The sequence below is a fragment of the Bos grunniens genome, chromosome 16 (assembly GCF_055505025.1).
Source record: "Bos grunniens cultivar Pamir isolate PY7600 chromosome 16, Bosgru_T2T1.0, whole genome shotgun sequence".
Classification (NCBI taxonomy): Eukaryota; Metazoa; Chordata; class Mammalia; order Artiodactyla; family Bovidae; genus Bos; species Bos grunniens.
In genome coordinates, this window is record NC_141180.1 from 44,008,604 (window position 1) to 44,023,683 (window position 15,080).

General features: G+C 36.7%; 1 protein-coding gene and 2 pseudogenes across 30 annotated transcripts in view; 1 reads left to right on the forward strand and 2 right to left on the reverse strand.

The window, feature by feature from the left end:
- Positions 1-15,080, forward strand: part of CCDC181 (coiled-coil domain containing 181) — a 39,268-nt gene that overhangs the window by 13,768 nt on the left and 10,420 nt on the right. For 12 of the 29 annotated variants that reach the window (XM_086344791.1, XM_086344789.1, XM_086344794.1 and 9 more), the window contains 3 exons: positions 1,330-1,476; positions 6,929-7,083; positions 8,462-8,810. In XM_086344791.1, coding sequence (XP_086200917.1) covers positions 1,330-1,476; positions 6,929-7,083; positions 8,462-8,624 — 465 coding nt within the window. In that variant the 3' untranslated portion in view covers positions 8,625-8,810. Of the gene's footprint in view, positions 1-1,329; positions 1,477-6,928; positions 7,084-8,461; positions 8,811-9,850; positions 10,318-15,080 lie in introns of those variants that run through there. The other 17 variants (XM_086344802.1, XM_086344797.1, XM_086344817.1 and 14 more) reach the window with 7 other exon arrangements.
- Positions 10,401-11,789, reverse strand: LOC147356728 (small nuclear ribonucleoprotein-associated protein B pseudogene; annotated as a pseudogene). The gene has a single exon (XR_015143507.1). The product of XR_015143507.1 is annotated as a small nuclear ribonucleoprotein-associated protein B pseudogene (transcript).
- LOC147356729 (SNRPN upstream reading frame protein pseudogene) lies at positions 11,912-12,276 on the reverse strand (annotated as a pseudogene).

The window sequence follows — 15,080 nt, forward strand, 5'->3', positions numbered from 1 at the left end:
AAAATAAATATAAAGTGTAATACTTAGTAAATTCACATATTATGTAAGCTCCATTATAAGGGCTTAGAAAATGGTATACAAGTTTTTAAAGACATTTTATGCTATTAATTGTATAGAATTTTTCCTTCTACATTTTGTTCGATCAAAAAGGGCTTGGTATACTGTCAAAACACATGGAAAGAACTCTGAATTCATTATTTGAAAACAGTTTAAGCATGGATTCTATCATTCAGTTTATTTCCATGCTAAAATTTTAGTATTGAAAGAGACTTATGAGCTTGTTAATACAACTTCATATTATAGATGAGAATACTGAGTTAAAGGGTTTGCCTGAATTAACATAGTATGATGGCAGTATGATTGTTACTCAGATCTCTTAACTTCTACCATGGTGATATTTCCACTAAGACTTGCTGCATTGCTCCCAGTTACTGTTTTATAGCTCTTCATAATTGGTTTAAGTAAATACCTCCCTTCAAGTTTAAGTAACTCTCTTTTATAACATCACTTTAATAATTCAGTTAAAGAAATTCATTTTGTTCTTATAGTTAACTGTTTAAATATTTTTATGATAGCAAAAATGTTACTTTATGGATATACACTAGTTGAAAATGTTTTTAAACATTATGATAAAAAATCTCCGACACATATGAAGGTACAGTTAACCCTTATGTCTCCATTACCCAGATTCAAGAGTCATTGAGATTTTGGCTTATTTGCTTCATCTCTTCCTTTTTTGGCGGAAGTTTTTTTCAAAGCAAGTCCTAGACAACCAATCATTGCTCACTTGTACACTTCAGAGATGATTGTATACTTCAAAAAGAAAATGATAATAGCACTGGTTTCGTAATCACAATGTCATGTGTCACAATTAACAAATTTAACAATAGTCTAAAAATGTTTAAGGCATTTATAGTGCTTCTGTAGACACCATATTCATGCTTGTAGAGTGAGAGAGAGAGAGAGAGTGTGTGTGTGTGTGTGTGTGTGTGTGTTTGGGGCAGTCTTTTGCATAGCTGTGGTTTTTGAGGAGTTAAATACCAAGAATAAACTAGGAAGCAAAGGAGAGATCCAAGAAATTCTTGAACAGCATGTTGCATAGTGTAGATTTATGTAATTATAGACTTTACCTCTGCAATTTATCTGAAGTCTTCCTTTTTTTCCCCTAAGAAAATTGGAGGCCCTGTTTTCTTTAGGGAGGCCCAATTTACAGATGGAAATTTTTAGAGGGAATTCTAATGTTAGATATCAAAATATCTCTCTCTACTTTGATAACATATATAATTTTATTAATTTTTCATTAGTGTGTTTGGATATTCTTTCCCCCAGGAAGATCAAAAGAAAATAGAAGAAGAAAAAGAAAAGAAAAAAGAAAACGACATGGTATTTAAAGCATGGTTGCAAAAGAAGAGAGAGCAGGTCCTAGAAATGAGGAGAATTCAGCGAGCAAAGCAGATTGAAGACATGAACAGTAGAGTAAGTAGTTCTTCTTCATGAAGAATAAGTTCATACATATATGAAAGCTGGATTTATTTACAGAAGGGAGTCTGACTATCAGACTAAAAGCCTAAAGAATAAGTAGAAAAAATGGTCCAAGAACTACCCTTGCAAAAGATGCAACATGCAGATAACTTTATTACATAATTAAATTCTAAGAAGCCTTGTAAAAATGAAATGACTCTTATTTTATTCAAACAGTTAAAGCACAGAAAAAAGGAAAGCTACCAATTAATTTTTTTCAAGATATGTAACTTTGATATTTAAATAGGACAATGTACACAAAATCTCTACAGATTGGTCTCACTTAAGAGTAGATGTATAGGAATCTTATGTGAAAACTAACAAAGCCATCATATTATTTAATTTTTTAAAAAATTTGAAATATACAAAAACCCCATAAGAAAGTAAAAAAAAATCATCTATATCCCTACTATTTAAAAAATGTATATAAACTAAAGGAGAAGGCAATGGCATCCCACTCCAGTACTCTTGCCTGAAAAATCCTATGGACAGAGGAGCCTGGTAGGCTGCAGTCCATGGGGTCGCTGAGGGTCGGACACGACTGAGCGGCTTCATTTTCACTTTTCCCTTTCATGCATTGGAGAAGGAAATGGCAACCCATTCCAGTGTTCTTGCCTGGAGAATCCCACGAAGAGTGGAGCCTGGTGGGCTGCCGTCTATGGGGTCGCATAGAGTCAGACACGACTGAAGTGACTTAGTAGTATATAAACTAAAAATTGACAATTCAATCCTAACCCCTTCCAGGCTCATCTCCTAGTGGTAACTGCTTTTAACAGTGTGCTGCAAATCCTTATAGCTTTTATTTTTATTTACATGTTTATCTGCTAAAAATGTATTATGTGGTTGGGTTTTTTCACTTATTCATCAAGGATGTATTTTTAGATCATTGCATTTAGATCTCTTTTCAAATAGCTCCATGATATTCTACTTTCAGATGTAACTTATTAAACCATTCCTCACTTGTAGATATTTAGATTGATTCTAATATTTCTCTATTAATTAACAGGGCTGTTGTGAACACGTAAATTCTATAGGAGAACATCAATATTCTATAAGAGGGTTTCTTGGAAATTTATGACTTATTGGATGTCCAGAATGAAAGTTGTGGTTAAATATGCAAAGTTAGCCTCCTAAAAGTTTGTATTAATTTTTAGTCCCTCCAGCAGTATGTAAGAGTGAATGTTTAATATATCCTGTCTAACACTGTATGTAGTTTATTTTCTTATTTTTTTCAAATTATTAATATATATGAGTGTATATGAGGATGTGTTTTCTGTGAATTTCCTATTTGTAGTCTTTTCTTTTTTATTAGTTTTATTTTTCTTGTGCTTAGTTTCTCAGTCATGTCCGACTCTTTGCGACCTCGTGGACTCTAGCCCATCAGGCTCCTCTGTCCATGGGGATTCTCCAGGAAAAAAAACTGGAGTTGGTTGCCATGCCCTCCTCCAGGGGATCTTCCCGACCCAGGGATGGAATCCAGGTCCTCCTGCATTGCAGGTGGATTCTTTACCAACTGAGCCACCAGGGAAGCCCAAGAATACTGGAGTGGATAGCCTATCCCTTCTCCAGGGGTCTTTCTGACCCAGTATTTGAACCAGGGTCTCTTGGATTGCCCGCAGTACAGATTTTAATCCTTGTCTATTATGTCTGTAAATATGTTTTCCTTGACTAACAAAATGATGTACTTTTACATTATTTATTATGCCATTTATAGAAATTTAGCTTTTATAATCTTGGGATGGACAGTATCTTTTCAGGTAGTAAACCTGAAACCATGAACTAAAAGAGAAAATATTGAGAAATTTGACTCAAACTGTATAGTAAAATAATAGCATGCTATAACCAAGTACAGTTTATTTTAGGAAGGAAATTATGGACCAATAATAACAAATCTATTAATATATTTAGTACAAAATAGGTAAATAAAAAGAATTTGTCTACATTAAAAGATATAGAAAAAGTATATACTCATATTTACTAGCATTTATTTTTAATTTTTTCTAGTAAAATGTGGATTACAGGATAAATACTATCTTAGGAAATACTATAGGCATACCCATTAAAGTCAGAGACAGGTAAGCCTCCCTTCTATAATAAATAATTTTATTCTGGTAGTTCTATCCAGTATATTAAGAGAAAAGGAAATGAGGTAGTTTTTACGTGTAGCAATTCAGTTTTCCCAATTCCATTTATTGAAGAGACTGTTCCTTCCTCATTGTTATTGTTGGTTTCTTTGTTGAAAATAATTGACAGTATATGCATGGGTTGATTTCTGTGCTCTCTATTCTCTTCCATTGATCTGTGTCTATTCTCATGCCAGTACTATTAATATACTATTTGATTGCTTCAGCTTTATAATATAGATAAAAATCAGGAAGTGAGATGCTTCCAGCTTTGTTGTTCTTTCTCAGGATTACATTGGAGGTTTGGATCTTATACAGATTTTAGGAGTTTTTTTCAATTTTGTGAAAAATTCCATTGGAACTTTTATGTAATGAATTTTAGATTGCATGGACAATTTTTAGATAGTATGGACATTTTAACAGTATTAATTTTTCTAGTCCATGGTCATGGAGTATCTTTCCATTCATTTGTATCTTCAGTTTCTTTCATCAATGTCTTTTTGCTTTCAGCATATAGTCTTTCACCTCCTTGGTTAAATTTATTCCTAGGTACCTATTTCATTCTTTTTTCATGCTATTTTACAAGGCCTTGTTAATTCTCTTTCAGATAGTTTGTTTTTAGTGTATTGAAACACAGTTGATTTTTATATATTGATTTTGTATCCTGCAGCTTTACTGAATGGTTTATTCTTTTTTTTTTTTTGTGGGGAGGGGTGAAGTCTCTAGGGTTTTTGTATATAATAATAATATGTAATGTGCAAATAGAGCAATTTCACTTCTTTCTTTCTAATTCAAATGCCTTTTATTTCTTTTTCTTGTCTGATTGCTCCAGCTGGATCTTCAAGTATGTGTTGAATAAAAGTAGTGAGAATGGGGATTCTTGTCTTGCCCCTGATAGTATGATGTTAGCTGTGGACTTGTGATATATAGTCTTCATTATATTGAGGTATATTCTCTCTATACCCAATTTTTGAGAGTTTTTATCATGAAAATATATATTTTGTCAAATGCTTTTTATGCATCTATTTAGATCATCATATGATTTTTATCTTTCACTTCGTTAATGTGTATAACACTGATTTGTAGATTTGAACCATCCTAGCATCTCTGTTGGAGAAGGCAGTGGCAGCCCACTCCAGTACTCTTGCCTGGAAAATCCCATGAATGGAGGAGCCTGGTAGGCTGCAGTCCATGGGCTAAGAGTTGGACACGACTGAGCGACTTCACTTTCACTTTTCACTTTCATGCATTGGAGAAGGAAATGGCCACCCAATCCAGTGTTCTTGCCTGGAGAATCTAAGGGACAGGGGAGCCTGGTGGGCTCCCGTCTCTGGGGTTGCACAGAGTCGGACACGACTGACGCAACTTAGCAGCAGCAGCAGCAGCATCTCTGTAAAATCCCACTTGATCATTGATGTATGATCTTTTTTAATATACTGCTGAATTAGCTTTTCTGATAGTTTGTTGAGTATTTTTACATTTAAAGAATTCATCAAGCATATCAGCCTCTAATTTTGTTTTCTTGTATTGTCTTTGTCTGGCTTTGGTATCACAGTAATTCAGGCCTCTTAAAATGGATTGGAAGTGTCCTCTCCTGTTTATTGGAAGAGTTTGAGAATGATCGGTATTAATTCTTCTTTAGATTTTCTGGAGGCCATCTAGTCTTGGACTTTTGTTTTGGGGGAGATTTTTGATTATTGATTCAGTTTCATTACTAGTAATCAACCTGTTCACATTTTCAGTTCTTCCTTATTCAGCCTTGGTAGATACTATGTTCCTAGGAGTTTATTCCTTTCTCCTCACATCTCCCATTATTACTGTCTTTCCTTACCATACTTTTCTTTTGAACCTGACATAACAGTCAATCAATCCTATGTTTCATCTTATCTTGAACAACACTGCCCAATACAATTTTCTGTGATGATGGTAACACTGTATCTACACTGTCCAGTAAAGTGGCCACTAGCCATAATTTGATTGTTAAGTACTTAAAATGTAGCTAATGTGACTGAGATACTGAATCTCTAATTTTATTTAAGTAGTTACTTGTGACTAGTGGCTACTGTATCATACAGTGCAGGTATAGAATGTATGAGAAAGGGAGCCTTGTTTCCCCACCGCCCCCCCTACCTTTGATGCATCCTAGTAGCTCTGTACAGGTAGATACTGTATGTAGTAGATGCTCTGTAAATATCTCTTGAATGAATACCCATCAGTGAGTGATACCCATCAATCCTGTCTGACCCTGCATTCCTAACTCTTTTAATCTATAGTTGCAGATTGAACACTTTTTAGTAATCTCCAGATATTCTCAAATTTTCAGGTGTTCAGCAATGGTCTTGTAGGTCCATAGGACCTCTTCACAAAGTTCTGCATTATACACCAAAGATTCTAGGTTATATAAATTATATAAATTAGACTGGAGCATACTTGGCAGTATAGGCTACAGATAAAGGAAAATGCAAGGTGTAGGAGCTCTCTATCACAGAACTCAGATGTAGCAAAAGGATTAAATGAATGCATCTTTTCCTTTTGTATTCTAGCCAGGCATCCATATAATGAGTCATGCTTTTTCCAAGGCTGAAGAGCTGCAAAATCTTTCCCTTTGCTCTCTTTACTCTCCCAAATAAGAGCTCTTTCAGCTTTTGAAAACTCCTTGAGGATAGTATCCATCATAAAGTTTGAAGAACCATACAATAAGCTATTCCCACTAGCCCATTCTTATGACAAAATCCTCATGGCAATTATCCTTACGAAAAAATTCTTATGGTTGAAAATCCTCATTGCCATGCTCCATAGTAATAATTGCATTTTTGGAGATGGGCTTGGCAGATGCTCTTAAAAATGAAAGAAGAATTTAAAAGAAAGGTTGAATAACACAAATGTTGGGTCATTGGTTTTCAATTCCATTGGAGCTTCCATGGAGCTTACTTCAGTAATTGATACCAATACCTCACTCATACTGACTTTATATGCTTGTGTCGGTGTGCAAAATTATTTTATTTGTCAAAGGGCTCAGTTTTGAAAAGTTTGCCAATCACTGCATCTTGACATTCTCCATTTATTGATTACCTCAGTAAGACTTTTGAAAGAAGCCAGAGGGCAGTGAGTGTTGATTCAGAGGTCATATATTTGGTTTGGATGCTAAGAGTGCAAGTAATGAGACTGGTATTATTATGAACAGCTGGTGAATAGGACATGTATTCTTACAGGGTCCTATTGGCAGAGCCTTAAAAAGTAGTTTTCATTTCTTTAAATTAAGCAAAACTTACTTTTGCGAACAGCAGGAAAACAGAGATCCACAGCAAGCTTTTCGATTATGGCTTAAAAAAAAGCATGAAGAACAATTGAAAGAAAGAAAGACAGAAGAACTGCGAAAGCAAGAGGAGTGCTTAGTCTTCCTTAAAGGAACAGAAGGCCGTGACAGGGCCTTTAAACAGTAAGTCAAAGGAAGGGCGTTTCCCCTCCTCCTCATGGGCAATTTAGAAAATTATATAGTCAATAAAACTTAAAAAAAAATTAATCCCTTATATTATATACCTATAGTTTTAAAGCCACAGTTTTAAATTTAACTCCATACTTTGCATAATATCTATACCATTCTTTCAAGATATGTTTTAATACTAAAACTATTTCTTAATGGCACCAGTGTGATAACTTTTGATAGCCTCCCATTGATTGATTGATTTGTTCATTGCTTGGAGAAGTGGGCCAAAGATTGGTTACAGCTTCTCCTACTTAGTCCTCAGAAAACTGAATAAAGAGTTGCACTTAACCAGTAAGTATTTTTTCTGTAAAGAGGAGGAAGATCTGTACAGACCAGATGAAAAGGGGATTTAGACACCTGTTTTGGTAATTGAAGGCAAACCCAGTCTCCTTTCAGTTGCCTGGGTAAGAGTGTAATACCTGGCTTATTCTGAGGAAACAGATCTGGCTTCATAAGTTTGCCAGCAAGACTTGGGAAAGGGAGTGGAAATTTAGTCCACTGTTTGAAGTTCATTTCTTTCTTTTCTGCTATCTTCCTCTTTCTTAGTTTCTTTGCCTCTTTCTTTCCTTTCCCTTCCCAGTTGACCCCTAAGGGACTGCATTTAATTTGCTCAAACTACTATCCAATTCAGGACCACCCAACATTGGATGAGAGGTTTCTTAAGTCTCTTTTATGCTAGTGCAATCATATAGTTGTTTGGATTTATTTCTGAAAACATATACACACATGCACACACCACATATGCACTTTCATACCAGAGATGTAATATATATAGTTATTTTTAATGTTATTTAACCTAAGCAAGCTTTATAGACTTAAATTTGTTAGAATGTTGATATTTTTCTTCTAAGGCTTATTTTTCTATTTTAAGGAGGAATTATTTTATTCACTGAAAAGCAGGAATTCTATGATTTCTCTACCAAGAATAGCAAGGCAGCATTTCTGCATACTGCTAAATAAATTATATGGAACCAGTCAAATACTTAGTTGTTTAGAAAATCATATTTTAAAAAAGATTTAAAAATCATTTTACATATGACCTATGTATTCCACATGTAAAACAGTTTCTAAATCACTTTAAAAAGTTTTTTAGTTGGCAGTTTCATTATAAGACAAACTTAATTCAAATATTTGATTGTAAACGTTACCATGCTTTCCTAGTGTGAGCCTTTGGTATAAGAATGAAAATTTTCAGTTAATATTAATTTGTGTTGAGCAGAGCATTTCAGTATAAAGAAGTCCAATTTCCTATAATTGTCTATAGTAATAAATGTAAAGTGTGAAGATATATTCAGGCTGATACCAGATCTGATTATGTCTCTCTCTACAGATGGCTAAGAAGAAAACAGATAGAAAAATTAGCAGAGCAACAAGCTGTCAAAGAAAGAGCTAGACAGCTCCGACTAGAAGCAAAGCGGTCTAAACAGTTACAGTGCCACCTATATAATATGTCGGAAGCCAAATCTTTCCGTTTTACTGATCATTACAACTGAAGGTATTTATTAAATCTTCATTTGGAAGCTGCTGTCCTCAAAATTTTGGATATCATTTCTTATGGCCTGTGTGCTTTGGTTATACTCTAAATTATGGAAGTGCTACTTATCTTTTGGTGGTGTTGATGGTGAATTTGTCTTATTTCCTTTAATAGAAGAGCAAAATAAATTTCTTATCTTGCAGCATTGTAATGTGTTATACCATCTTAGTCCATGTAAAAAATTGAACAAATGAACTCTACATTCCTTTACTTCTAAGTTATTTTAACATTTCTAGCTGAAACAAACACAAAAAAGGGACAGGTACCTATTCTTAGTTCCTATTATCATTAAAAAAAAAACTGCAGTAGAACATTTCATAAGGCAGGAGAAGTGACCTCTTAAACAAATCTGGATCAAGGCCTGATACACAGTCCTAATTATGTCAATTTTGAATAGCTGTAGCAAGCTAAGCAATAGGTTAGGCATACTTCCACATGTTCTTTAAAAAAAAAAAAAATATATATATATATATATAACTATTTTGGGTATGTTATACAAAATCATACAGCTCTTATTGAGAGTTCATAATGTGCCTGGTATTGTTGTAAATGCTTTACATAAATAATTTGATCTTATAACAACTCTATTAGTCATTCTTGTTTTGCAGATGAAGAAACTATAGAGTTGAGCAGTTTGCTCACAGATTCTGAGATTTGTATGGTTGCAGAATTCTTTCTTTCAGTGTTACTATAAAGCTTACATACCTTGGTAGACATTTGTAATTCCACATATGGGGAAACAGTATCTTTGATGTGTGTAAGAGCACTTGAGGAGTGGAGGACAAAGGCAAACATACAAGTGTGATGGAGAGTGGAGAATTGCTGTAGGAGTTCTTTAAAAGCTTCAGAAGACAGGGTTCTTAACAACTGGATATTTGTACCTTAATCACTTGACCCTAAATTAGAGAACAGAATTATTCAATCCTTTCTCTGCTTATTACAGCACTTTGAGTGTATACCAGGCAGTTTAACTTTTCATTATAACTAGTCTTGTGTTGTTTAAAGTTTATTTTTAATGATAAGAACCAATTTGACATTTAAGTATTCCACAACAGTTTTACAAAATGGGCTGCTGAAATTTTCATAAGGATTGCAGTGAATCTGTCATTTGCTTTAGGTAGCATTGCCATCTTCATGAGACTGTGTGTGTGTGTTAGTTGCTTAGTCATGTCCGACTCTTTGCAGCCCCGTAGACTGTGGCCCACCAGGCCCCTCTGTCCATGGGATTCTCCAGGCAAGAACACTGGAGTGGGTTGCCACTCCCTTCTCCAAAAGAAACTATGGAAAGAAAGAAAATGAAGTTGCTCAGTCGTGTCTGACTCTTTGCGACCTCATGGACTGTAGCCTACCAGGCTCCTCCATCCATGGAATTTTCTAGGCAAGAGTACTGGAGTGGGTTGCCATTTCCTTCTCCATCATGAGACTGTCTTCTAACCCATAAACACAGCATGTCTTTTCATTTAGTGCAGCAATGTTTTATAGTTTTCAGTGTATAAGTCTTTCACTTGCTGTATTAAATTTATTCATAGATATTTATTTTTTGGATTCTATTGCAAATGGAATTGTTTTCTTAATTTTATGTGTTCTATACTTGAAACACAAACAGATTTGTGATTATTGATGTTGTACCCTGAAACATGGCTGAATTTGTTTATTAGTACTAAATTTTTGGTGAAAATTTTTTGAATTTTCTCTGTATAGGATAGATGGTGGTGGTGGTGGTTAGTTGCTAAGTCATGTCTGATTCTTGTGACCGCATGGATGGTAGCCCACTAGGCTCCTCTGTCCATGGAATTTCCCAGGCAAGAATACTGGAGTGTGTAGCCATTTACTTCTCCAGGGGATCTTCCTGACCCAAGGATCGAACCCACATCTCTTGGATTGCACGCAGATTCTTTATGGCTGAGCCACCAGGGATGCCCATGTAGGCTAGGTATCATCTGCAAATAGAGATAGTTTTAATTTTTCCATTCCAAATGGGATGCCTTTAATTTATCTTCCTTGACTGATTCCTCTGGCTAAGACTTCTAGTATAATGTGGAGTAGTAGTAGTGAAAGTGGACATCATTTTTTTTCCACATGTGTCTATTAGTTGATCTTAATGTAGCAGTGCTTCCCTGGTGGCTCACATGGTAAAGAATCTGCCTGCAATGCAGGCGACTAGGGTTTAATCCCTGGGTCGGAAGGTTCCCCTGGAGAAGGGAGTGGCAACCCACTCCAGTATTCTTGCCTGGAGAATCCCATGGACAGAGGAGCATGGCAGGGTACAGTCCATGGGGTTGCAAAGAGTCGGACACCACTGAGTGACTAACACTTTCACTTTCATTAATGCAGCAGAGGAGACAAAAGTTCACAAACACTCCACATATTTCTCAAGACTCATTGCCGAAAAAAAGTGACTCAAAAGGATCAGTAGTACCCTCAGGTCTTAGTGGATGCTTTCTTGGAGGAGGTGAACCTTTTATTCCTGGTGAAGGGGGTCCTCATTCCTGGAGGGGGCATGCCTGTTGATATCTCTTGAGTAGGAGGAAGGAAGTGGTGGGCCCATGGTGGTTTCATACCAGGTGAAGGAGCCATAATTCCTGGAGGTGGGGTTGCTTGGTCAACTGATGGTGGCGGGGGCAGTCCCCCATCCTCGTGGATACTACTTGGGGTTCAAGCAGTGCTGGCAGGAGCAGCAGCTGCTACTGTGCCTCCTCCTTGTGGGGTCACTACCTGTTGGGATGACCCCTCAATCCCTTGGACAGAGCCTGCTGTTCCAGCAGGGGCCTAGGGGATCGGAACACCAGCTGGAACATCTCTGCTAACTGCTCTGCCAACCCCAGGGCCTCCTGCAGCTCCAGCAAGAGGTACCAGAGCAATGCCAGTATCGTTCCCTCCAGAGTCATGGAAACCAAGTTTCCCCACAGAGCAACGCTTGACCCCAAACTCACTTTTCTTCATGCTGGGGCTGTTTCACATCCGTTGGCTTAATCCCCCTGAACTCATCACAGTCATAGAGGGTGAAGTTCATATGTTTGTCAAAAGCCTTAAACGTACCAATGAAGATCCGGCCATCTTGCAGGATATATTCTATCCTATGGTATGTGTGCTGCAGCACCTTGCTGCTCCTTCCCACAGTCATGATTGCTATTCCACCAAATCCAATGCCCACAGGAAAGATTTGGGATCCTTAAGACCTAAGAGAAGGCAGTTTTGTTTGATTGTTTCTTTTGGAATCAGCCACCCAGGTGTTCCAGTACTGCTTTAACCATTTCTTGGTGTCTCAGCTAAGAAAGCTCGTTTCAGTTCTGCCTGGAAATCAACCACAGGTACTTGCTGCTGCTGCTGCTGAGATTACCTCAGGTACAGGTGACACTTCTGGTTGCTCCGTGAGGCTGTCCTTCTACGTTTGACTTGGACTTCCACCTCCAGTACTTGCTTTTCCATAGTCCGTCTCAGGTGTAAATGGTCCCTGGCTTGCACCATCACACCACTGGCTGCTCCTCAGAACAGAACATCTCCGACTGCTACTCCACTCTGCCTGGGCATCCTTATCTTGTTCTTGATCTTAGAAGGAAAGCTTTTAGTCTTTTAGCCTTAAGTATGGTGTTAGCTGGGCCTTCCCAGGTGGCACTAGTGATAAAGAACCCGCCTGCCAATACAGGGGTCATAAGAGATGCAGGTTTGATTCCTGGGTCAGGAAGACTCCCTGGAGGAAGGCATGGCAACCCACTCCAGTATTCTTGCCTGGAGAATCCCACAAGCAGAGGAACCTGGTGGGCTACAGACCATAGGGTCACACAGAGTTGGACATGAAGCAACATAGCATGCACACATGCCTGATGTTAGCTGTGAGTTTTTCATAAATGTCCTTTATAAAGTTGAGGAAGTTCTATTCCTATTCCTCTCCTGTACTTTCTATTCTTCCATTACATTTTTTTTTTTTTTTTGAGTGCTTTTATCATGAAAGTGTGTTGGATTTTACTAAATACTTTTTGTGTCAAGTGAAATGATAATGGGTTTTTTCTCCTTTGTTCTATTCATGTGATATGTTACATTGGTTGACTTTCTTAATATTGAAGCACCCTGCATTCCTGAGACAAATACCTCTTGGTGGTATATAAATCCCCTTTTCTATGATATTCCATTTGGTTTGCTAGTATTATGTGAGGAATTTTCATCTGTATTTTTAAGAGATTTTTTGGGTAATATTCTTTTCTTGGGGGATCTTTGTCTGGCTTTGGTATCAAGGTAATGCTGGCCTCATAGAATGAAGTATTCCCTCTGTTTTTATTTTTTTGGGAGGATTGCTATTAACTCTCTAAATTTTTGGCAGAAGTCACCAGTGAAACCATCTGGCCCTGGACTTTTCTTTGTTGGGAGTTTTTGTTTCTTAGTACAGTTTGTTTTTTAGAGCAGTTTTAGGTTCATAGAGAAACTGAGCAGAAAGTAGAGTTCCCACGTAACTCCTGCTTCCTCTCTCCTTAAAATCTCCCCTAGCGTCAACATCTCCCACAAGGTGGTTCATTTGTTGCAATTAATGAACCTACATTTACACATCACTATCATCCAACATCCATAGCTCTTGCTGTTGGGAGGTTTTTGATTCCTGATGTCATCTCTCATTATAAGCCTTTATCCTGGTGACTCAGATGCTAAAGAATCCACTTGCAATGCAGAAGACCTGGGTTCAATGCCTGGGTTGGGAAGATCCCCTGGAGGAGGGCATGGCAACCCACTCGTTTTCTTGCCTGCAGAATCCGCATGGACTGAGGAGCCTGGCGGGCTATGGTCCATAGAGTCCCAAAGAGTTGGATACAACTGAGTGGCTAAGCACACTCATACATAAGCCTTTTCATATTTTCCATTTATCCTTGAGTCAGCTTTGGTAAATTGTGTTTCTAAGAATTTGTCTATTTCATCCAGGTTATTTGTTGGTATATAATTATTCCTTTATTTAAATGAGATTGCTAATGTCCCCCCACTCATTTCTGAGTTTAGGTATTTACAACTTTTTTTGTCACTCTGGTTATAGGTTTGCCAATTTTGTGGATCTTTTCACAGAACCAGCTTTTGATTTTCATTCTCTATTTTTCTATTTTCTTTCCACTCTAATTTCAGTCTTCCTTCTGTTAGCTTTGGGTTGTTTGCTTTTCTTTTTCTAGTTCCTTAAGGTATAGTATTTAGGTTGTTAATATGAAGTCTGTTCCTTCATAACAAGGAACAAGTTAATAGCTCGATTAACTTGTTATCGAGCTATTGTTATTATTACTGACACGCTTTAACCAACAGTTGCAAAGTGTGCCACTAGTTTGTGATTATATGTATAGAATTTTTTTTTATTGTGGTAAAATATATATAACCTAAGATTTATCATTTTGACCATTTTAAAAAATGTATAATTCAGTGTCATTAAATACATTCATATGTATTTAACCATACCCCTTTGTCTTCATGATTTTTCATCCTCCCAAACTGAAACTCTGTACCTAGCAAACAAAAACTCTCCATTCTGCTTTCCCTTAACCCCAGGTAACCACTATTCTACTTGTTATTTCTATTAATCATTTCAGGTACCTCATATAAGTAGAATCATACACTATTTGTCCTTCTGTGTCGGATCTCAATATGGAGTTTTAAAGGTTCATCTATGCTGTAGCATCAGAATTTACTCCTTCTAAGCTGAATATTCCATTGCATGTATATACATTTTGTTTATGTATTCATCCATCAAAGGACACGTGCTACTATTTGTTGGCTATTGTGAATAATGCTGCTATGAACATTGGTATACAAATATCCTTTTGAGTCCCTGCTTTCAATTTTTCTGGGTATCTACCTCGAGGTGGAATTCCTGGATCATAACGGCAGTTGTATGCATACCCACCAGCAAGGCACAAGGGTTCCAGTTTCTCCACATCTTTGCCAACACTTGTTATTTTGCTTTATTGGTAGTAGCCATTCTGGGTATGAAGTGATAGCAATTTGAATTTACTTAATAATTAGTGATGCTGAGCATCTTTGATGTCCTTATTGGCCATTTGTATATCTCTTTTAGAGAAATGTCTATTACTTGGCCCATTTTTTTTTAAACTGGATTTTTTTTTTTTTGGTTGTTGACTTGCAGCCCTTCATTTATTCTCATCAGTAGACCCTTGATACATGACTTGTGAATATTTTCCTTCATTTTGCAGGATGCCTTTTCATTTTGTTGAGTATTTCTTTTGGTATGCAGAAAGTTTTAATTTTGATGAGGTTTAATCCATCCATTTTTTTCTTTTGTTGCCTGTACTTCTCGTGTCATAGCCAAGAAATCATTACCAAATCCACTGTCATGAAGCTTTTCCTCTATGTTTTCTTCTAAGTTTTATGCTCTGTAAACTTAAAAGAAAGACTGAAGAGTAAGTTGTAAATAGTATAAACTAGATGAAGA